The 24,760-nt window shown below is 42.1% G+C and overlaps 1 protein-coding gene across 10 annotated transcripts in view; it reads left to right on the top strand.

Annotated features, from left to right (window-relative positions):
• Positions 1 to 24,760, top strand: part of ABI1 (abl interactor 1) — a 72,557-nt gene that overhangs the window by 31,195 nt on the left and 16,602 nt on the right. For 6 of the 10 annotated variants that reach the window (XM_073677553.1, XM_073677552.1, XM_073677550.1 and 3 more), the window contains exons 2-5: positions 4,558 to 4,725; positions 12,910 to 13,086; positions 23,498 to 23,512; positions 24,255 to 24,355. In XM_073677553.1, the coding sequence (XP_073533654.1) occupies positions 4,558 to 4,725; positions 12,910 to 13,086; positions 23,498 to 23,512; positions 24,255 to 24,355 (461 nt within the window). The remainder of the gene's footprint in view (positions 1 to 4,557; positions 4,726 to 12,909; positions 13,087 to 23,497; positions 23,513 to 24,254; positions 24,356 to 24,760) is intronic. The other 4 variants (XM_073677551.1, XM_073677548.1, XM_073677546.1 and 1 more) reach the window with 1 other exon arrangement.

Here is a 24,760-nt window from a genome sequence, read left to right as displayed (position 1 = left end):
CCTGTTCTGTAGTCCTGAGTATACTCCCATTTAATGTGTATGCAGCAATAGGATTTCTGTCCTAGATGCATTACTCTACATTTATCTACATTAAACCTCATCTGCCAAGTGTTTGGCCATTCAGACATCTTATCCAGATAGTTCTGCAATATTGTAATGTCAAGATCAGATTTTAATATCCTACCTAGTTTGGTGTTGTCAGCAAAGACTGACACTTTACTCTCAAGCCCACCCCAAGGTCCTTAACAAAGAGGTTAAAAATAATCGGTCCTAGCACAGATCCCTGCGGCACCCCACTGCTGACTATATCCCATTTAGAGAGTGTGCCAATTCCTTACCCATCTAAATATAGTTCCCCCAAGTCCTTGCTTCAGTATAAGGCTGCTATGTGGTACAGTATCAAATGCCTTTGCAAAGTCCAGGTAAATCACATCAGCCAAATTACCAACATCCAGATTTGCACTTACCTCCTCATAGAACCCCAAGATGTTGGTTATACACTACCTATTTTTCATGAATCCATGCTGATTATCATTTATTATATTATTCTCTGCGATATAACGCTGCCGGTCATCTCTTATGATCCCCTCAAAAATTTTGCACACTACTGATGTCAGACTTACCAGACGGTAGTTACCTGGATCCACCTTTTTTACCTTTCTTAAATATCAGTACCACATCGGCTATCCTCCAATCCTGTGGCACTACCCCTGTTACCAGAGAGTCTAAGAATGTGATTCAGCGGTCTGTCAATTACTGAGTTCCATTCCCTCAGTATCCGTGGATGAATGCCGTTTAACTGTTTAAATTGCTCAGACGTACTTCTTTTTGTGTTAAACTAGTTATATCAAGTGGTGAACTTTGATTTTTGCTTTGTTGAAAGATCCCTTGAACAGACGGTTCGTTAATGAACACGGATGAAAAATGCCTGTTTAATATCTCAGCCTTTTCTTTGTCCTCTATAATTATTTTGTTATTGTCTTTTAAGGGGCCGATACCTTTTTTGTTTTTTTTTCTTTTTGGCATTGATGTGTTTATAAAAAGTTTTTGGGATTTATTTTAATGTCGTTGGCGATTGTTTCTCTGTAGATAACTTTTCTAGCTTGATTTCTTTTTTACATTTCTTATTTAGATCTCTATACTCTTGAAATGCTATTTTTGTTTTCTTGGCCTTCGAGATTTTGAATGCCGGGGAGATGTCGATCGGACATGTCTGATTTTGGGCTGTCAGTCGCTTTGTTTTCCTGTTGATTAGCCGCCGACAGACATGTCTGGTAACTTGTCTGCTTCATAGAGAACGCAGGAACGCTCCTGTGTATGGACAGCCATCTAATGTTCATGGTGGGCTTTATATAAAATGCTCCATTGTGAAAGTGTGCAAATTAGTTCTCCCCCAGCCCAGGAGGAAGAAAGCATCTCATTTAGGCAAACCAGACCCATCTGTGGGATTTCTTTTTTAGGTACTTGATTTCCCCCCCCCTCCCACCTCCCGTAATTACAGTAAGGGTGCTTACACATTGCTTTTTGGCACCCATTCGTTGGCCCCGTCGGGGCTTACGTCCGAACCCCCCGCAAAATGGGATTCGGGCGTATGCGCCGATGAGGCCAGACTATAATAGTGCCGACAGAGCGAATGTGCGCTCTGACGTGCATCATTTTTGGCCGTGTACGCCAACTGGAGGCGGATACCCAGACGTAGGAGGCAGTCTACAATTGGGACTATCCAGTTGTTGCGAAACTATGACACCCACCATTTTGCATGCTGGGAGCCGTAGTTTTTCGCAACAGCTAGTTACAGATCGTAGATCCACTGCACGAACCTGTTGGGGTGTGTGAACCCTGCTATTTAATGAGTGGGTGTTAGTCATTCGGTGTACAATTCTTACCTTCTTGGTGGAATCTGAATTGGTTTCCTAAGTAATGTCTTCTGCTTGGTGGAACAAATTAGCGGGACGTCTGTCAGATAATGCATGCTGGAGCGCCTTCATACAATACAATAATGTGCTGAGGTATCCTGGAATTTCACCTGTATAATAGCTGCAATATATAAGCACATAGTTATCTGGTTGCTAGAAGTTGGCCGCCCACGACTGCCATTTCCGTCACATTATGTACTGAAGGATTTTTTTTTGTGTGTGTGTAGGAGCAAAACATTGCATATAACCCTGGCTTCTGTGAGCTTCACATAATGTGACAGCAGGAGTACAGCTCTGGAGGTGGAGAAATGGTGCACTTGAATCAAATCATGCAGGTTAATGAATGGCCGTTCTTAAAATAAATTTCTGTATTGTTCCTTTCACGTATACTAAAGGTATTGAAGAAAACACCAGGTAACTCTCCTGACGTTCCAGCGCCAATACTTCAGTGCTCCCCATTGGACTTTGTATAATAAAAGTGAAATTTAGGGTACTTGCTACCTCTTCTATAAAATGGAAGGGTTTGCTTTTAAAGATGTACTTTGTTCAGTGACTTTGTGAAGACGTGAAGGGTTAACGGGGAATGTGTGCAGTTGGATGTCACAACTATGTGAAGCACGCACCTTCTCCAAGGTTATGACATTATTTACTTGTGCGCTCTTACATTCCTACAATGAAAAGATTGTGGACATGTCTGCACATGGGCGGTGTACCGGCCTGAAACGCGATGGTTGGGATCTGTGCAGACTGAAGGATTAAAGCTCGATTTACCCGGTAGATCGACAAAGCTACTTTTGCACCTGGGGTACTCTGTTCCACACTGGGGGGGGTGTATAATAATATATTTATATAGCGGCAACATATTCCGCAGCGCTTTACAATTCAGAGGTTCATATGCAACAGTAATGAGTAACATAGCTAAAGATAATACAGTAATTAAAGCAAAAAAAATGACAACCCTGCTCCTAAGAGCTTACAATCTACAGTGAGGTGGGGGTGACACAAAGTACAGGGGCTTATTTACAATGATGGTCCAGCCATCTTGAGGGGATGAGGGATAGTTGAAGGCTGCATGAGCTCGTCACCTGCCAGTATTTGTAGTGCTTTTGGGTGCGGTTGAGTTTGGTGGAGACTTATGTTTGGAGAAATAATGAATGGGCTATAAAAATATAGGACTTTGATTAGGGAATGTGAAAGGCCACCCTAAACAGATGTGTTTTTAGGGAGCGCCTAAAACTGTGTAAGTTGTGATTCGTCTTAATTTCTTGGGGTAGAGCGTTCCAAAGAAAAGGTGCAGCTCGGGAGAAGTGTTGGAGCCGGGAGTGGGAGGTACGGATTAGTGCGGATGTTAGTCGAAAGTCTCTTGCGGAGTGTAGAGAATGCTTAGGCTGATAAACAAATGAGGGAGGAGATGTAGGGGGGGGGGGGGGTGCCACGCTGTGGTGGGCGTTGTGGGTGAGAAGCTATTTAAATTGGATCCTATAATGTATGGGCAGCCAGTGCAATGGCTGGCACAGAGCGGAAGCATGAAGGTTGATCTGGAGAGGGGAAAGTCGAGTGAGGGGGAGGCCAATTGATAGAGAGCTACAGTAGTCAAGGTGGGAATGGATTAGGGCAACAGTGAGGGTTTTTATTGTTTCCAAGGTGAGAAAGGGGCGGATTCTAGAGATGTTCTTCAGATGCAAGCGACGCGAGCGGGCAAGAGATTGTATATGGAAGGAGAAGGAAAGATTGGTATCAAACACAACACCCAGACAGCGTACCTGTTGGCTTGGCGCTATTGTGGTGCTGCACACGGAGGGAGATGTCTGATTTAGGGCGGTGAGTAGACGGTGGGAGCTTTAGAAGTTCAGTTTTGGAAAGGTTGAGTTTCAAATAAAGAGCGGACATGATGTTGGAAACTGCGGCCAGACAGTCACTGCTGTTCTGTAGTATAGCGGGGGTAAGGTCAGGGGATGAAGTGTATACTTGTGTGTCATCAGCATAAAGATGGTACTGAAAGCCAAATTTGCTGATGGTCTGTCCAATTGGGGCGAAGAGAAGAGGGCCAAGGACTGAACCCTGAGGAACCCCAATAATGAGAGAAAGGGGGGAAGAGGTGGAGCCAGCGAAGGATGCACTGAAAGATAAGTAGGAGGAGAACCAGGAGAGAGCAGTGTCCTTTATGCCGATTGAGTGGAGCATAGAGAGTAGGAGATGGTGGTCAACTGTGTCGAAAGCTGCCGAGAGGTTAAGAAGAATGTGTGCAGAAAGTAGTCACTGTTATGTTTTGCTGTCAGTAGGTCATTGGTTACTTTGAGTGCAGTTTCTGTAGAATGTAGGGGGCGGAAGCCGGACTTTGATGGGTTTAGAAGAGTGAGTAGAGAGGTAAACTGGTAAGGCGGGAGTAGACCAGGTGCTCCAAGAGGCGCCATTGTATTTTGCTTTTGTGGACCACACCTTGAATTTTACAATACCTTTCCATTCATTAATGGAGCCTTTGTGAATTCCTTCCTGCCAAATCATTGCAATCCAGGGTTTTTCTATGGTTCTCAATACTTCTAGGTTATGTAGACAAATGGACTCTCATAGGGGGGTGGTAATAATCCTATGGGATGAATTAAAATATCAAATTTTTTTTTTTTTTTTTTCTCTTCCGCAGGCTCCAGACAAGAGGAAAGCATTAGAAGAGACTAAGGCCTACACAACCCAATCCTTGGCAAGTGTTGCCTATCAAATCAATGCATTGGCCAACAATGTCCTCCAGTTGCTGGACATCCAAGCTTCCCAGCTGCGGAGGATGGAGTCCTCCATCAATCATATCTCCCAGGTAAACCCCTCTGAACTGTTAGATATAGCAATCCGTATCTCCTCTTTTACCTCCACCGATTCTAAAAGGAAGAGGCCATGGCGCTGATATAGCCCTTTTTAAGTTTTCCCAGTACAGTGGCTGCCCCTGCTGAGAGATAAATGGGGCCATTGCTTGCAATTCACTGCAGAGCTAAGTGGTCGGATCAGACTAGGGTCTCAAAAGTCAGACATCCACCAATCACAATAATGGCATGTACTCCCATCACTTCCTAAGGAATAAAGTTCCTTAAGGCTATGTTCACACGTTGCGTTTTTGCTGCGTTATTAGGTACATTTGTCTTTTGTGCATGCTGATAAAGTTTAATTCATAAAAAGAACATGATGCAACTTCCTGAGGTTTTTGCACCAAAGACGCAGCAAAACCTGATCCCTGCGTTTTTGCACTTTTAAAAAAAGTTTAAAAAAACAGCACAATTTTCCAAATCAGTCAGGAAAAGAAAAACAGTATGTGCATAAGATTTCTGAAATCTAATGACATTTGCTGGTGCTGTAAAACACCGCTTAATTTGCATAAAAAAACAAGCCAAAATGCAACGTTTGAACGTAGCCTAAGGCTATGTGCACACTTTATTTGCTTCAGACCTTTCTGCATCAAAAGCGTGCATGGCCGGAAAAACATTGCATAAAAAAGCGTGTTTTTGATGCATAATTTTTCTATTCTTTATAATGGGGAAAAAAACCCTGAAAGAATTGACATTCTTGAAAGTCCTTCAAATCAGCAAGGCAAAAATAAGCAAAATACGAGGTTTTCAGAAATCTCATTCACTTTGCCTGGACAGTAAAATTGTGTTTTTTCTTGGCAAAAATGCATTGTGTGAACATAACGTTAAAGGGGTTGTCCACTACTTTTACATGTATGATCGTCCGGGGTCCCGCATACGACACCCCCGCCGATCAGCTGTTGTCTGTGCCGGTGGCGGCCGCCAGCCGGAAGTGTTCACCTGCAGCGTTCAGCCGTCAAGTGCTAGTGGCCGCCGCGGTGTACTACAGATCCGCCTTCCATTCAATTGAATGGGAGGCTTCTCTGCAGTACACCGCGGCGGCCAGTACCACTTGACGGCGGAGTCCCGCAGGTGAGCGCTGCTGGCACCGATAACAGCTGATCGGCGGGGGACCCCGGCCGATCATATATTGATGCCCTAATCTAAGGATAGGGCATCAGTGTAAAAGTAGTGGACAACTTCTTTAATATGTACACTCCTCAGCTCCAGAGCTGCGTTCTCAATTCTGCTAGTTGTCATTGGAAACGATTGACCTTTTTCTTTTGCAGTACCGAGTGTTAAAACTGCATTTCCAGCATGAAAATCACCAGACTATAAAGCTATGTGCAGATGTCAGGTAATGAAAGGATGCTGGTGGATTTTGGTTCTGCAGAATTGTGAATGCAGCTCTGGACTGTAGTACAAGCTGTACTTCAGGATCACTACACATGAAAGAAGATTATTTGTTTTGTTAATGCTCCTGATTTGTATTTTATGATTAAAAAAAGCACAGCTTGCTGCACTATTCTATAGGGGGGACATGGATGTGGTGGGACCACTGACAAACTACCTTGCCAAAAATGTGCCCTTGGTTCACTGCAAGGTCAGGAAATGAGCAAGCAGCGAAACTGGTTAAAAGAGAGGATGACTACCTCTGTGGTTTTGGGTGGTGTAGTATTATAACAACATTAGTATGATGTTTCTCTGGAGAATATACAAGTCCGACGTAGGCGTTTATGTCTACAGATGAAGACTTGCATATAACAGATGATATCGTGTTTTACTTTTTAGTTTTTTGTTTACTTGCTCGTAATAGAAGTCAATGGGCGAAAGGGTCCAAACATCCTATATAAGACCTATAAAATAAAAAAAAACCCAGACCCCTCTAAATTTAGAACAACAACCTTTTTATCAGTCCCATAACATATTGTTCTGGGAATTGAGGTCCTAAATGTCCCTGGTCAGAAAAAGGTTAAAATGATCATGTTCTGTACATGATTCATATGACTGCTGCAGCCAATCATTGGCTTAAGCGGTCACTGACCACGCACTCCAGCAGTGAGACCAGTGATTGAGTGCAGCGGCCACATGAATAATGTATGCTACATGATTGCTGCAGAAACGAGTAGGGGCCACCAGAGTGGTGACAGATTAAAGGGATTATTTCAGTCCTTGTCCCATACTCTACAAATTCAATGCAGCTTGCAGAAAAAGTCCTTCCTATGGGTTATTAGTGAATATCTAGGAGCTGTGCTGCACCTGCTGACATTTTGCATAACTTCAATTTTGGAAACTGAGCAGAATTTGCATAATCGTCAGCTGCAATAAAACATTTTTCCATTTTTTTTTTCTTGTGATCTGAATGATTAGTGTAAATGTCACATTGCATGTAAAGATTTCATTTCCCCTGAAATATATTGCCATAAATTGCTTCATCTCATGCCCAAATAGATCTGTGCTTTGGGGTGTATATGTATAACGGAGATGGATTTATTCCAGTTACCTCATGTAAAGAGAATATTTCACGTGTGTGTGTGTGTGTGTGTGTGTTTAAAAAAAAAAAAATATATATATATATATTAGTACAGACCAAAAGTTTGGACACACCTTCTCATTTAAAGATTTTTCTGTATTTTCCTGACTATGAAAATTGTACATTCACACTGAAGGCATCAAAACTATGAATTAACACATGTGGAATTATATACTTAACAAAAAAGTGTGAAACAACTGAAAATATGTCTTATATTCTAGGTTCTGCAAAGTAGCCACCTTTTGCTTTGATGACTGCTTTGCACACTCTTGGCATTTTCTTGATGAGCTTCAAGAGGTAGTCACCGGAAATGGTCTTCCAACAATCTTGAAGGAGTTCCCAGAGATGCTTAGCACTTGTTGGCCCTTTTGCCTTCACTCTGCGGTCCAGCTCACCCCAAACCATCTCGATTGGGTTCAGGTCTGGTGACTGTGGATGCCAGGTCATCTGACGTAGCACCCCATCACTCTCCTTCTTGGTCAAATAGCCCTTACACAGCCTGGAGGTGTGTTTGGGGTCATTGTCCTGTTGAAAAATAAATGATGGTCCAACTAAACGCAAACCGGATGGAATAGCATGCCGCTGCAAGTTGCTGTGGTAGCCATGCTGGTTCAGTATGCCTTCAATTTTGAATAAATCCCCAACAGTGTCACCAGCAAAGCACCATCACACCTCCTCCTCCATGCTTCACGGTGGGAACCAGGCATGTAGAGTCCATCCGTTCACCTTTTCTGCGTCGCTCAAAGACACGGTGGTTGGAACCAAAGATGTCAAATTTGGACTCATCAGACCAAAGCACAGATTTCCACTGGTCTAATGTCCATTCCTTGTGTTCTTTAGCCCAAACAAGTCTCTTCTGCTTGTTGCCTGTTCTTAGCAGTGGTTTCCTAGCAGCTATTTTACCATGAAGACCTGCTGCACAAAGTCTCCTCTTAACTAGTGTTGAGCGAGTATGTTCTATTAACCCTTTCGCCGAGTATGCTCGGGCCGAGCTCCGAGTATTTACAGCTGCTCGGTGATATGGTTGAATCGCTCTCGTGTGCATGATTTGCAACTGTTTGACAGTTTTATTACATGTGAGGAATGTGTAAGAAATAGACATTCCTCCCATGTAATAAAACTGTCAAACAGTCTCAAATCATGCACACGGGAGCGATTCAACCATATCACGGAGCAGCTATAAATACTCAGCGCTCGGCCCGAGCATACTCGGCGAAAGGGTTAATAAAACATACTCGCTCAACACTACTCTTAACAGTTGTTGTAGAGATGTGTCTGCTGCTAGAACTCTGTGTGGCATTGACCTGGTCTCTAATCTGAGCTGCTGTTAACCTGCGATTTCTGAGGCTGGTGACTCGGATAAACTTATCCTCAGAAGCAGAGGTGACTCTTGGTCTTCCTTTCCTGGGGCTGTCCTCATGTGAGCCAGTTTCTTTGTAGCGCTTGATAGTTTTTGCAACTGCACTTGGGGACATTTTCAAAGTTTTCCCAATTTTTCGCACAGACTGACCTTCGTTTCTTAAAGTAATGATGGCCACTAGTTTTTCTTTACTTAGCTGCTTTTTTCTTGCCATAATACAAATTCTAACAGTCTATTCAGTAGGACTATCAGCTGTGTATCCACCAGACTTCTGCACAACACAACTGATGGTCCCAACCCCATTTATAAGGCAAGAAATCCCACTTATTAAACCTGACAGGGCACACCTGTGAAGTGAAGACCATTTCCGGTGACTACCTCTTGAAGCTCATCAAGAGAATGCCAAGAGTGTGCAAAGCAGTCATCAAAGCAAAAGGTGGCTACTTTGAAGCACCTAGAATATGACATATTTTCAGTTGTTTCACACTTTTTTGTTAAGTATATAATTCAACATGTGTTAATTCATAGTTTTGATGCCTTCAGTGTGAATGTACAATTTTCATAGTCATGAAAATACAGAAAAATCTTTAAATGAGAAGGTGTGTCCAAACTTTTGGTCTGTACTGTATGTGTATATATATTTGTGTGTATTTATTATCTACCTCCTCTAGTTGCCACTGTTCCTTCTATTCCCCTCATTTCTAAATTTATGCCTCCTGGTAATAAAAATGCAAATTTTCACTTTTACCAACTGGGTGTATACCGCAGGACTTCTCAGTGGGTGTGGCCATCTTTTGATTGGCCCGTGTCAGGGGAGAATGCGTAACTCGCTTAAAGAAGTTCTATGGTATACGCCCAGTTGTTCAAAGGGAAAAATTGCACCATAATTACCCAGGGACTTAACTTTGAAATGGGGGAGGGGGGGGTGGCAGATGGGCAAAAAAAAACTGTTCCAGAATCTGTGGAGCAGCACCAATTGGAGGAGGTAAAAAGTTATAAATTAAAAAAAAAAAAAATCCAGTGGAAGGTCCCCTTTGAAGGGTTATTCTCCCTAAGTTTCAAATGGTGCTCCCTCATATTGAAGCCATGTAGCGCTTATGTGCATATTGTGTTTTATGAAGAAATAATGACACGAGTGAAATGGGGCATCAAACATGGTGGCTCTCTGCCCAAAAGTGCTCCACTCTTGTGCTGAGGTTGTCTCTGGTATTGCAGCTCGGCTTAATCCGACAATGGACAGATGTGGGCGTACAATGAGATTTTCCGGTTCTCTTCCTGTTTTGATTAAATGTCCCTCACAAAGACTTAGAGGACCTGTCACTTGCCACAAGTGTCATTAATTTATTTGGTAATTTGGTATTAATGCGGATATTCTCCTGAATCTGGAAATGGTTTTTCTTTTCTCCGTTCCTGAGATATGGCCCCCTCTTGCCTATATGAAAATCTAGTCTTGTTAGCCAAGGGGGCGAAGTCCTCATTCTCCAAAGAAGTGTTGATTATCCATGCCCCCTTGGCTAACAAGACTAGATCTGCATTTACAACTCAAATTTTGGAAGCTATTCCCCTATCCATTGGGGGTGGGTCAGATCTAAACGCCGAGGGTCTGACCATTGGTACCACCACTAATCCCAAGAACCGGGGCACCGAAGAACCCATTGTGAATGAAGTGGACGTCATTCATTTGCACTGCTTCTCCATTCATTCTTATGGAGGGAGTGCTGAAGACCCGCGGAGCGCTGTGCTCAGCCATCTCTGGCCATCCCATCAACAATGAATGGGACCGCCATGTGCATGATCAAACACCACTCCATGTCACATAGGGTTCCTCTGTTTTCAGGATCTTGTTTTTTTTTAGTTTTTTTTCCCACCTCTGTTCGACTTCATGGTGGAACCCAATTTGCATCAAACAACATCTCCAAGAAAAAACTTTTTTGGCCACTGCACTGAAGTTTTCCACTAAGTCTCTTCCATTGACTCTGCCCTCTACTGGGCACAGGTGGTCGGACCCCCAGCTATCTGGAAATTATCACCTGTCCAACAAATAGCGGATAACTTCAAAACTTGAGAATAACCCTTTAATCAGGTTTTCAATGTGGTCACTTCTGCCTTTGATGAGCTGAGCCACCCCAATATCCTGCAGGACTGCAATACTGTAAAACCACTTTTTCTAGGCTCTTGAATGTGGAGAATGAGACAACCCCTTTCAAAAGGGTTTTCCAGGACTTGGATATTAATTGCTACTCCTATATGAGATCAATAAAGGTCTGACTGCTGCAGTCCTTTTATGTTTACAAGGTACAGCGCCACACATTTTTAGTGGCTGTGCCTGGTATTACAGCCCATTCCTATTTTCTTGAATAGGTCAGGGCTGCAACGAGCTGCAGTACCTGGCACAGCCACTAGAGAAAGTATGGCACTGTGCCTACAAGACAAGTAACAAAAAAAATCCTGCACGCTGTAGGTGGGTTTAGTGCGGTCTGGGAGTGGCGGAGAACATGGTGACCTCTTGAAGGTACAATGTATCATGGTTGGCGTTTCTCTTTAGCGAATCCACAAGACTTGACCCTGACTTATTCAATGAGCTCTAAGGAGTCTGATTCATGTTTTGGTAAATTTACTAATCAAACCCTACTTAACTATAAGAAAGACACGTCAGGTCTAAAAATCTGACTGGCACAGGGAGTCCTGGCTGGTAGCGTGCCATGGAAGAGATCAATTACATGCCAGCGAGGCGGAACTAACAGCGGCGTGGGAACGGGGCTCTTGATTTAATGCTCTAGATAGCAAGTTGTCTGTTTTTAAAGAGGAAGTATGACGGGCAGAATACATTTATTTATCTAGAGCAATGCCCCTATCTGTGAAATGAGCCCTCTCCCTACTGACATTTACAGCTGTGACAGGCGACCGGAAGGGTTTTCCAAACTTTAAAAACTTTCCTACTGATTTTTCCATGGCTCCAGCGACTCTTATCTCCAGGATACCCTGCTTGCTTCTGTTAGATGTGATGAGCATGTATATAGTGACATCACTGGGGACAATGATTGCACGCCTGGTCAGGAAATGTGTCCTCACATTGTCTGCGGTAATAAATCCTCAATGGAGCTGAGAAAGTTATGATCACTCGTAACCGACTCACTGAAGGATTTTCAGTTAACTCTCAGCCAGTAATGAACATAGAGGCTATATAAGGCAAATGGTGCAAAACATTTAACAATTTTTAGTCTCAATTACTTGCATTTAAGTAAAAAAATAAACAATTTCCCCGAAAGATGGACAACCTTTTTTTTAAATGTAGTCTGGGTGCACAGGTAAGCTGTAGAAGTGGTGCTTCAGACGCCTGTGAATCTCTACTGCCAGGAATGGGAGGTGGTGTTTATATGACTTTAAGGCAATGGGTGCCATTGTTCTGCCTGTGTGTTTTTTTTTTTTTCGCCCGGATTTTCTCTGGTTAGTACTTCTACGTTTGCGGCCGGTTCAGGTTCCTGTGAACAATCCTTATGGGGGAATTGTATATAATGATGTTAATTGCAGGTTATGGAAATAGATGTAGGCCTCACTTACTCTACCCACCATAGAAAACGCTGTTTTTTTTTATTTTAATTAAACGTAACCCTGCGGTTTAGCTGGTGCCAACCCTAAAAGACCAACTTATAAAGGACAACCTGTGGCTTTATTGCATAGGGGGCTATTTGGGCATTATAGAGGTGGGTGAAGTTTCTCAATCTCTTCCTTATACAAGCCTCATCGTATTACTCTACAAATTTCATCCAGCTTCTAGTAAGCAAAATTATCTGGAAGTATGGGACTGCTTTAGGTGCTGTGAGGAGCGACATGGGTAAGAGTCTAGCAATATATATATTATCTACATGTGACCCAAATCGTTCTAGCAGGTTGTAATGTGCTGTTGTAACCTGACTCATGCGTAGTCGGTGGCTCGGGTGATATACATCCCATTTTGGAAAAAGGCAGAAGAAACCTCCATGGCTTTAGATGGTAGGTAAGAATGCATCGGGGTTTCCTTTTAATTAATGACAACTTGTTACGTTTTTTACATCTTCCTCATAGTCTGGAGAGAACGAAAAACCGGTCACACTATAGATGTAAAATTCACACCGCAGGTTGTGTTTTTTTTTTTTCCTTCTAATTTTTGCAAAATATTATTCATTTTTCTGCTACTGTAAAACTCTGGAATGTCAACAACAAATTGCTAGAAATTTGAGATTTTATGAACATGTAAAATTCTGAACCGCAATATTTTTTTTTGTGCAGACTGTGGACATCCACAAGGAGAAGGTGGCTCGCAGAGAGATCGGCATCTTGACTACCAACAAGAACACTGCAAGGAGCCATAAAATTATAGCTCCTACCAACATGGAGCGCCCCGTCAGGTACATTCGAAAGCCCATAGACTACATGGTGCTTGACGATGTAGGCCACGGAGTGAAGGTAAGAGATCGGTTTGTACGAATGCCCTCATCTTCTTTTCTTCATTTCTTCCTTTTTTTTTTTCTGATACAAAGAGTTAGTATGCTCAGACAAGCTCTCGCCCCATCACAGGGAATGGAACTCAACTTACTGACAGTTTCCCAAACGTGCAACAATCACGTGCCAGTCGTTGACCTGTGTGGGTGCAATCACTCCACTCATTCCTAATTCTTAGTTTAATACCCTTCCCTATGATAGGGGAAAATCTGCTGATTATTGGGGGTCCCTATGCTGATGCCTGATACGGAACCCAACAGCTATCTTGTCGTTGACTTTGCAAATATTTGTTCCATCCCTTTATATTCCACCATAGTGGAGCCATCACGCCATGTTACCACCGAAGTGAATTGCCCGTAGTGACGTAACATCCTGCGGTGACCAATACGTTTCAGCTTTAAATTGCAAAATATCAGCCAACCCTAATTGCCCGAGTTATCGAAAAGGCTCACTAACCCACAGAAAGGTTACAAATAGTCCCCATGACAAAACTTCCTGCACCAATACTCTTGCAGCTCATTGTGACCCCATTACCACCAGGCATCACGGCAGTAATAAACACTGACTGCTAAAAGGTTTGGTCAGAATTTCAACAGCTTGTTTATGGGCTACACGTCAGCTGATCGGCGGTTATAGACAGGCCGACCGCAATCATTCTGTGTGCGTAGCGTACAAGTGTTCTCGGCAGCACATGTCCCCTTCACAAAGGAAAAGATGTGCCGCTGAGAACGATGCTTGAACATTTCACCCTAGAACAAGTGTTTTTGCTTGATCGTCCTGAAATGACCGTTTTTAGAACCTGTCAATCCAGGTTATTGGCCATTAATGAGACTATATCTGAATGTACAATCACAATAGTCCCAGTGAAGAAATGCAATGCTAGACACTCTGCTAGCAATTAAATAACAAAAAAACCTGCAACAAAATTAATAATTGTCCCAGGATATGAAGAGATTCCAGCAATATAGATTAAAAATATATTTGTATTAAATCCGTAAAATAACAGGGATAATAAACCTCCAGACAGACACAGAATATCCTACAAAATCTCATATACTGTAGATCCATAAGCATAAAGGAGCCCAAGGGTATCAATTACTAACGTGCAAGTGCTATACTATTAGAAGGGTATGCTTATCCCACCCAGATGGCTATTTTTGCAGTGTTCTCATAGGTAGCATGCATCAAAACAGTCTATAAGGTTATATTGCCTAAAATAATGATATATTTTTTGTACCGTGTTAGTCAGTAGATAAAACAATATTCAGATTTGAGAATCCTCAGTGGTTACCTTTTAATGGCTAACTGAAAAGATAGTAACAAGTTGCAAGCTTTTGAGACTACTCAGGTCTCTTCATTAGGCATAGTATGACACAAAATCTGAAGAGTCACCTATTTATACACAATAGGACACAAAAATAATGCAATAGAGGAGACAGGTAACGTAAAGAAGAGCTATTACTGTGGGTGAAAGATACTGTTCTAGCTGTAAATATTGGATTAGTTCATAGAATAAGGACTGTGAAAGTTTTGTTGTCTGGTGATTGATTGAGGTCTGGTCTAGGGTTATGATGACCCCAAAAGCTCTGAGGAGCACATTCCTTACTTTATGTAGAATGACATAAATCCATGCGACACATTCATTCCTGCTTTGAAGGTGTCAAAGGTCACCATGAGTTTATATTCCCAAATTTTATTGTCTCTGAGATTTGAAATTACCTTTTATTTCCAATAATTTCATGTCTGTGGTGTTGTGATCATAGAAACAAAAATGCTTGGCCACAGGTAGATCTATTTTTTTCTTCTATAATATTTATTTTTTATTTTTATTCTTTTTTTTTTTTTTTTTTTTTTTTACAGCTTCTATGATACCCGGGTCCGGAGGAGAGTCTCCTCTTCTCCAAACCCGGGTACCATCCGCATATTGAAACGCATGGATTCTGCATGTGCACATGTAGTCATGCGGATTCCATGCGTTCTAATTGGTAGTGCTGCGTATTTTTCCGCAATGATAATCCGCAGCGGAAATTTCCGCAGCATGTGCACAGCACATGCGGATTATCATTGGGGACCATGGCAGACCTTCTACCAAGCTTTTTTAAGCGTTTCTGCAGCGGAATTGCCGCTGCGGAAACGCTTAAAAAATGCATAGTGGGCACACAGCCTAAAAGCTCTGCTTTACATTGCCTGTCTCATCTATTTAACTATTTCTGTGTCCTATTGTGTATAAATATGTGACTCTTCAGATTTTATGGTATACTATGCTTGATGAAGAGACCAGAGTAGTCTCGAAATCTTGCAATTTACCATCTTTTCAGTTAGCCATTAAAAGGTATCAACCACTGAGGACTCTCAAATCTGAATATTTTTCTAAAATAACCAACGTAAAAAAGGTATCAGGCTCTGTCTCACCACCCCAACGTCGTTTCGTGAAACGGCGTCAAGGTGGTGAGACACAGCCTGGTACCTTTTTGGTGGCTCATTATTTTAGGTAAGATACCCTTTGTAGACTGTTTTGATGTATGCTACATATGAGACCATTGCACAAATAGTCATCTGGGTGGGATAAGTACCCACTTCTCATAGATCCATAAGCATAAAAGGAGCCCAAGGGTATCAATTACTTAAGTGCAAGTGCTATACTATTAGATTTTATAGGATATTCTGTGTCTGTTTGGAGATTTATTTTCCCTGTTATTTTATGGATTTATTTAATGAAAATATATTTGTAATCCATATTGCTGGAATCTCTTCGTATCCTGGGACAAGTATGTATTTTGCCACAGGTTGCTTTATATCTCTATGTAGCCAGGTGCAGGAAGTGTTGTCGTTTGGAGCTGAGAGAATATGAATTAGAGAGACCAGTCTATCGCAGAGCTGCGGTGTCGTGACTGACACAGCGCAGGCGTCTCTCCACGTAATGAGATTTGCCATCTTTAATTAGGCTCTTGTCTGCTCATCTTTTCCAGACTCTCATTAATCTTTGTCTATCGGTTTACTGTATTGTGCTCATGCTTTATATCTCCAAACTCCAGAAATGAATTCAGTTTATAATTCCAACCCAATAGGACCCCCCCCCCCCCCCAAAGCACAAGGCGGGATTTGTTCCCTTGCACTCCTTCCCCCGGGGGAGCTATGAAAGCCGCCCTGTACCAATTCCCTGCATTTCTGTGATACATGGCAATGCCTGGCCGCAGCTCCACTTGCATGTCTTCAGTATAAAGCAGGCTTTACTACAGAGCATGGCATGCCAGCTTGCATTTACCTCCGTGCATCCCATTATAGAAGCCAGCTGGCTCTCTGCTATTCATTCCTATAATGACTTTTTGAGCTTTGCAATTGAGATCCACCCACACTAAAAGAAAAAACCTGCGGTCATATTTCCTAGCAACACAGTACACTGCGATTTCCTAGGTGTCTGCGCCCGATATTGGATGTTTGCAAAGTCCTAGCACCAGGAGTTGATTGTATGACCGTGGGGGGTTGACGTTTTACTTCTCTGCCACACTCCGAATCATGGTGCGCTGACAGCTGTGACTTCAGCTTCATGCATTTTACTTTTGGACCATTTATTAAAGGGATATTGCAAAGTTTCACACTTAAATTTTTTTTTTTAATTAAAAAAAAAAATTGAAAGAGGCTGGATTGGGTAAACAGGGGCACTTTCTTAAACAAAATTGAGCCACATCTGTCCATTTATTTTTTAATCTGGTCTTGCTGCAATACTCCAAACAACCATTGCTCAACGGTGGTGCTGTGTTTTTGGAAAAAGCTGCCATGTCTTTTGTCATCCACATGTGCCGCCAATCACGAACAACCAGAATCTGAATATTTAAACTCTGTTGTATGACATGTATATGTGGTGTATGGCGGACTTAGAAGCTGAGCCCCACTCCACACAGGGCAGGTTCTGGCTGTGTTACACAGCCGCCATCTGCTTCTGAAGGCTTCGATCACTGCTTTAAGTGGCGCCCACTCGTGTTTGTGGGGCACAAATGGTTAGCAGACCCTTGGTTGGCCTCATCGCTGCCATCTTGGTACTCCTGTAAAGCCCAGCTTCATAGTCCATGATTTTTATTGTATAGTGCAATACTGAAGTATTGCATTAAGTAGTATAAGCGATCACATAATCACAGGTTCTAGTTCATTAGGGGGGCTTTAAAAAAAATAAAATAAATAAAGTGAAAATTAAAAAAGTTTAAAAACAAAGTTTGAATTTCCTCCTCAAAAAATAAAAATATAATATGTATATTTGGGATCACTGTGCTCATAATAGTCAGCTCTGTAAAAATGTAAAATTATTTAACCAACAAGATAAATGACTGAGAAAAAAAAAAAAAAAGTTTAAATCCCAGAATTTCCGGCAAATAAGAAGTTATAAAAACACAAGCGTGCCGATCTGTACAATGTCAGGTCATTTTTACCGCCCCATGAACGCCATAAAAAGGAAAATCCAAAAAATGTCTGCATGGCCTTTTCTTTTTCCACAATGTTATTTTATTTGGAATTTTTTCCCCTGTGTTTTCTGTACATTTTACGGTAAATCTTTTAATTCGAAACTACTGAACATGGCGAGAAAAAAGAAACCCTTAGATGGCTGTCGACAGTAAAATCAAAAAGTTATGGCTCTTGGAAGAGGGGGGGAGGAAAAAACGAAAGCACAAAAAAAATGAAAATTGCCCGCATCCTTAAATGGGTATTCCCATTTCCAAGATCCTATCCGAATATGTAGTAGGTGTAATAATATTAGCAAATGCCTCCAATCTGATTCGCTATGTCTTTCCTCATGTGCAGACATTGCAGGACCTTAGGTATCCATGGTTATGACCACTAGCTAGCGAACTGTGAGTATATCGGTGGTCGTAACCATGGATACCTAAGGTCCTGCAATGCCTGCACATGAGGAAAGAGACTTAACAAATCACCTGAATCTTCATACCTTTATGGTATATCCTGTAGATACGTATTACACACATGGGAATACCCTTTAATGTGTATGATGGCTTTTAGACTAAGGTTCCCCCTGCAGAAAAATAGCTTTTGCATACGTTAGGAGGCCATATTTTTAGCTACTTCTTTTTATGATTTTGCACTTTAAAAGGAACATGGCAGGTCTAGACTCCCTAAAAAAGAGGTATTGGCATCTACTGTAGAATCATTGGTGAAAGTAGAAAATTGTGCTGCGCTCTGCTCATCGGGCAGCGCACAGCATGGAGCAAACGCCGCTGTTCTCCAGTCACGCCCAATATTTAGTTGATTGATGACCCACTCGGCACATTTATATGCTAAGGGGGACCTCTATCAACTGAGCAGTGGTCATGACGTCTCCTTGCTGAACCCCACCCCAATGACTTGTACCATGATTAAGGCTTTTCTAAGCCGAAACGCGTAGGGTTTTTTTTTTTTTTTTTTTACTGTTTGCCCATATGGTGTGAATTGGATCTTTTTGTAAGTGCATTTTTTTATGGAAATATCATCCTTCAAATAAATGGAAATTTTAATTACACCACATCACTGGAGTCTCCTCACTCGCTGGATTTTGGTCTGAAGTTGCACCCCAATGACTAAGGTGCAGCACGATTCTAACATTTATTTTCACTGATGACTGCTGCCTGTGACAGACACTTGCCTTGGATGCTAATTATTATCTTTAACACTCTGCTTTTACTCTCCTAGGGAATTTGGACCTGGCAGGTTGCCTTTCAAAATAGCATAAATGACCTATAATACAGCACAGTTGTCGGCAACATACAACTACACAGAGCTCTAATTTACAGCCCCCGTCCAGCAGTGTATAGATCACACAGAGGAACTCGCATGCACCTCCGGGGAGGTGATCTTTCTTTCTGACTTCCCATTATGCCATTAACCAGCGAGGGTAACTCTTTTAAAATAGGTTGTCTCCTAAACAAGTCATATCACCTACTCCATGTAGAGGCGATGTGTATGAATTCTTAAGAGTTGGAATGCTGAGACCCCCACCGATCCCAAAAGTCCTGTGTGTGAATGGAGCAATTGTGGGCATGTGTGACCACCACTCATCCAGACCATGAATGGAGCAGTTGTGAGCAGGGCTGTGGAGTTGGAGTCTGTATAAAATGAACTAACTCCTAAAATCTATAATAAATTGGTAGTATAATGCAGAATGTGCTGTAAATTTTTTTCAGAAGAATTTGGGAAACCTATGCATTGTCCTATAAATGTCTGTTCCTTTTTCTGACCTAAGGATCTAGGCATTTAGTTGATATAAATCTGTGCTACACTTTATGTAAATGCTCAGTAGTGAGGCCGTGCTGTGGAGTCAGTCGGAAGTCAGGGAAATTGAGGAGTCTGAGTTGGTGGTTTGGCTTACCGACTACACAGCCCTGGTTATGAGCATGTGCGTCCACAACTCATCAAGCCCTCAAATGGAGCAGTTGTGAGCATGTTGGTCCACCACTTCTCTTGATCGGGAATGGAGCAGTTATGAGCATGTGCGTCCACCACTCCTCTCGATCGGTAATGGAGCAGTTGTCAGCATGTTGGTCCACAACTCCTCTCGACTGTGAATGGAGCAGTTGTCAGCATGTTCGTCCACCACTCCTCTCGACTGTGAGTGGAGCAGTTGTGAGCATGTTGGTCCACCACTCCTCTCGATTGAATGGAGCAATTGTGAGCATGTGAGTCCACCACTCCTCTCGACTGTGAATGGAGCAGTTGTGAGCATGTGCAACTACCACTCCTATACATATGCTCACTATCGCTCCATTCTCACAGGAGACTTTGGACCCTTGTTGTGATTGGTTGGACCCCAGTGGATAGGTGAAACAAGCTGATTCTGAGACAGCCTCTTTTTAGTATATTTATTAAAGGACACTCAGTTTAGAAGTGCCTTCCTCAGTGTGTATGTATATGGTTTATGGGTTTTTTTTTTAACCCGTGAAATGCTAACTGAAGAATATATTCGTTTGGATGTGTACTTTCCTCTCTTCCTGCTCCATATAGCTGCTGGGATGGATAAAGGAATACCCCTTAGTAATCACTCCATGTTTCTTGTTCTGATGCTGCCATGTAGCCCCTCGGATATTGAATATTGGGTATACTCTGCCATTACTCTGCTCTCTCTATACCCAAGAGGCAGCACGTCATCCTGTACATAAACCGATATAGCTGAACTACTTGCTCTACTAAATCGGGAGTTTCTGTATATGAGTGTCATGGTTTTATTATGTTATTATTATTTCAAGATTCCAAGATTCTCATTTGCAGCATATTACATAATAAAATATACTGCAAATGAGAATCTTGGAATCTTGAAATGTCTGATGAGTAACGGGCGGTTGTCTCAAAAGATAGATATTCTCCTTCTGGAGTTAGAGCGGGGCAGCTATACAGTTCTCCACAATGTGCTTTCTCTCCAGCGATCCTATTGTTCTGCCAGTCCATATAATCATTTCCATCCCTTCTTATGAAAGGGCTTGGGGAGGGTCCCTTATCTTGCTAGGCTTGGCGAAGATTTATTTTTGCCTTTGTCTTACATGATATATGTATAACCTAAACGGTATATGCTCCCAACTGGAATCCCACAGGATCATTGGTGAGTCTAAATCTGTAAGACTGGAACAGTCTTTTAGTAAATGTGCGTCCTCCCGATGCGTGCCTCGCTGGTATTATGTGTAGGTTAACCTTTTGGATTTGCATATACATCATTGTAATTGCACCTTTCATCGTATATAGGCAGATGTGAAAATGGGGAAATTACAGTAAATAAATCATATATTCCCTGTGGTCTGACTGCAAACGCGTGGGATTTCATGATGGCATAACCTAGGACTTATCTATTGATGACCTAACCCTCAATATCGGGTCGGTGGGGTTCTGACGCAATGATACATTTTGCCATTAAGTGAAATGGGCAAGGCAGAAGTGGTAATAAACCGCCTCTGTTCTTCCCAAGATTTATGTTTCTCGCCTTGTTTTTTTTCTAGACCGTGAAAGTTTTAAACCCGCACTATACATTCTACTATGGCATGGCTTTGAAGCCCAGAACCACATTTTACTCTCTTATGGTGCGTGGGAAGCGTTTCGAAGAGCCTTTCCAAGAACTTTTGGGGAATGAGAAAGCAGGATTCTTTACTGGTCCGTCAAGGATCATATGCCCATATATCAATATATGAATCCCTTAACATTGTTCTACTTCCAACTGCAACAATCCATCATCTGAAGGTTGTAGCAGATGTGCTGTGTGGCCCGCCGTGCCCCGCTGATCCTCCCATGCTCTTCCTCTTGGCTGTGCATGTGCTGACATTTCTCTTCTCTTTGATGAGGAAGTTGTGGTGTGTAACACGTCGGCGGCTGCAGCTGGCAGAATAGATAGGAGGCTGTATGATCTGATCCACTTCCACATGTAGATGGCTTCATGAGGCTGCAGCCTGCTCCTTGCTTGTCTACTAGGCTTTTCTGCGGTGGGGGCACGTACCATACCTTGCATGCACCTGCTTTTTTTATGTTCATGTAGGAACACTTCAAGTCTGTTGGTCTGTAAAATGTAATCATTTTTGCATTGACTATTGCTGGCATTTCCTACATGGCTGACTTTCAAACCCTTCCTGGAAGATCTGCTCATGCATTTTTATCTTGGAAACCAATATTCTGATCACCAGGATTCATTAAAGAGGACCCCATCACCTGCTTGAAAAAATTCCGTTAAGTACCTTGAAAAAAAATCCCTTGATTCTGCTGTTCTTTTCTGCATTGCGTCGCTCCATTGCAGAGATATTCAGATTTGTTGCTTTTGAAGCACAGTATGAGAAATCTCTGCTTGTAGAACAACTGGGCGTTTCTTCAGAGTGTTCGCTGGAGGTGTGTGCCTTCACTCCTTCCTGCCAATTGTTGCTAATCACATGGCAATGTTTGGGAGGGAGGGGTGAAAGCACACATCCCAAAGAAAACTGAAAAAACAACCAGTTGGATTGCAAATTGCAAATTTAAACTCAAGGATTACTTTTTTGCTACCCTACATCTAGCTTACTTTGCTTCCCCAAAGTGTTTTCTTGGCCTAGTTACACTAGTTTGACCCACAAATGGTGTCCTCTGTTTCCATGTTGATAGTAAACATGACCGGTTTCAGAAAAGTGGATGTATTTTTTCATAACCTTGGCAGATCATGAACAGGTTTCTTAGTAGACCTGCCCCCCCCCCCCCACACACACTTTTCCCACCTGAGGAAACTGCAAAGATTCTCTACATGGAGGTACCCCATGTAGTATTTGGAAACCTGAAGGTTTGTGGCAAGTAAAAAAGCTAAATTCATTCAGCCAGACATTTTTATAATCCATCCTTGAAGGGACTTGCCAGCAAAAGTTGAATGTACCTACTGTCTTTCTATTGTAGGAATAGTGATTTATTTAGTAGCCAGACCACCATTACTGAGGTATGACTGCCTTGGTATTTTCTTAAAATATCTTGGCTCACAAAATTAACTTCTCCACTGTACATAGACCAGGGATGAATCCAAGGAGTATGGTACTTGCCTAAAAAAAAATGTCCAAATTTTAGCAAAACTTTAAACTTCTACCCCCCCCCCCCCTATGACACTAGAGTCCCTCTAATTTTACTCCTCCTCCTCTCCTGACCCTACTGAGTATCAGGAACAGTGCCCAATACTTTGCATTGTAGGACTGTCTCTGCACCTTCAATGCTTAGTGTTGCCTGTCCACACCTAATCTAAAGATTGGGTGGGAGGGTAATATTGGAGGGACATTTTGAACATTGAAGGCCTCTACCTAGGCTATGCCATGGAGGGGTAATTCTCTTTAACAAACATTCCAGACCTATACGCAAGATAATCAAAAAATGTCTGAGATGTAGGTCTTTTTTATGGAATCCATATCTACGTCAAGAACATGGGTCTCAAAGCCTCATCCCAACTGGATGCAGCCATCTCACCAGACCAGTTGACATTCTTGGGGGCTCTTCTTCTTGACATGTGTTGGTCTCTGAGGTAGGGTCCCCATCCATCAGATATTAAGTCTGTGGTTGGGATACCTGTTAATAAATTAATAGCCATCTCCTTGGATCTCTTGATCAGCAGAATGATGGTGCCTCATGGCTCCCGTTAGCTGGACACCACAGAATCAATATTGATTGAAGGACTTTTTTAAGAGTACGCCATCGATATTTTTGTCTTTCCTGGATCCAGGAGTGGTCTTTCTGTCTATCTTCAGTATTTTGTCCATCCCTGGTGTAGACCATGGATTTTCGACTTTATAGATTGGTTTGAAGACCACAGTCAGGAATCTGTTGGAATTCTTTTCATGTATGTCTAATAAGTGACCTCTCATTGTGACCATTTATTAATCTTTACCTTTCTGTTTCTCCCTTTGCCATCATTAAGTGGCTAAAAGCCAAGGTAAGCAAAGCTTTGTCATTTTATCCCATCTGATCCCATAGTGCCAGTAACCGCGGCTGCCGAGCTTATCCGTCCACTTTCATCTTACTTCTCTTCCCCATCCTTCTGGATATTCAGCGTAGCTTGATGTGACCATGTAGCATTGATGTATTGACCTTCTATTTGTAGCATAGCCATTCGTATAACCCGATCCTAGCACTTCCCGCATTTTGTAAATTCCTTGCTTTCTCCACTTGCATTTTATTATAGAAGGCTTCCCAGACAAGTTGGACTGATTTCTGTGTGTTTAGGCCTTTTTAAGGACTTATGGTCTACCAAATTGATGGTCGCTCTTGTACAAGTTTCCATGAATCTATATATATATGTAGTTTTATTTAAGGGGGATTCCACCATAGTTCTATCGAAGTAAAACTTTGGTTGGAGTCCTTAGTTGACATTCTTACTAGTTCCTGAGACAAAGGGGGTCACCGTATCTCTTGTAACTTGCCCAATAGTGAAATTTGAGGAATAGTTCTATTTTGGCAAAGTAAAAAAAAAAATAATTTTTTTTTCTACAAATAAACGTGTTGGGGTGGTGATCGGATAGTGGCACATAAATGCCAAATTTATTATAGGCTACATGCCTACTTCATCATTGAGCGGTGTCTGGGAACCCTGACTGCCTAATATAATCTATAATGATAACCATTCTAGTGATGTGCTATAAATGGGTTTCTGACATTTTGTCATTTTTCCTGCTCAGCATGGAAGTAACCAGGCGGCAAGAACCGGGACATTGAGCAGGACAAATCCTCCTACACAGAAGCCGCCCAGTCCACCGATGCAGGGCCGGGGAACCTTGGGGTAAGACTACATAATAAAAGCTTGTTAAAGGCGTTGTTTAATTATGTATCATTGAAACATGATCAACTGTAATCTGTGGAGGAATTTAGAAGCAAGTGTTTAGTTATCCTGCAGCACTTCCGCAGGTGAAACGAGGCATTACACATTTCTTACTGAAATTAATCTGGCTGCCTGTCTTGGGCGTATCAGGTCCCCTTGAGCGAGCGACATTATTTGTAGACGCTCTTGGCAAAGAAATGAGGGTAAGTAATTGGAGTTTTCCTCTTATTAACCCAAGATTCCTTAATATGGTATTTGGAAATTAATTTTCTAAGCCAAACTATGCATAATAATTGGGAACTTCTCTAAAAAGCAAAGAAATAATGTTCATTGATATATTTAAAAGTTCTGAACCTTTCTCTATAC

This window comes from Phyllobates terribilis, unplaced genomic scaffold (assembly GCF_046119375.1).
Source record: "Phyllobates terribilis strain yellow unplaced genomic scaffold, ASM4611937v1 Scaffold_4__5_contigs__length_816908805, whole genome shotgun sequence".
Classification (NCBI taxonomy): Eukaryota; Metazoa; Chordata; class Amphibia; order Anura; family Dendrobatidae; genus Phyllobates; species Phyllobates terribilis.
Note: the sequence above shows the minus strand (reverse complement) of the source record. Positions and strands in the feature narration are given on the sequence as shown.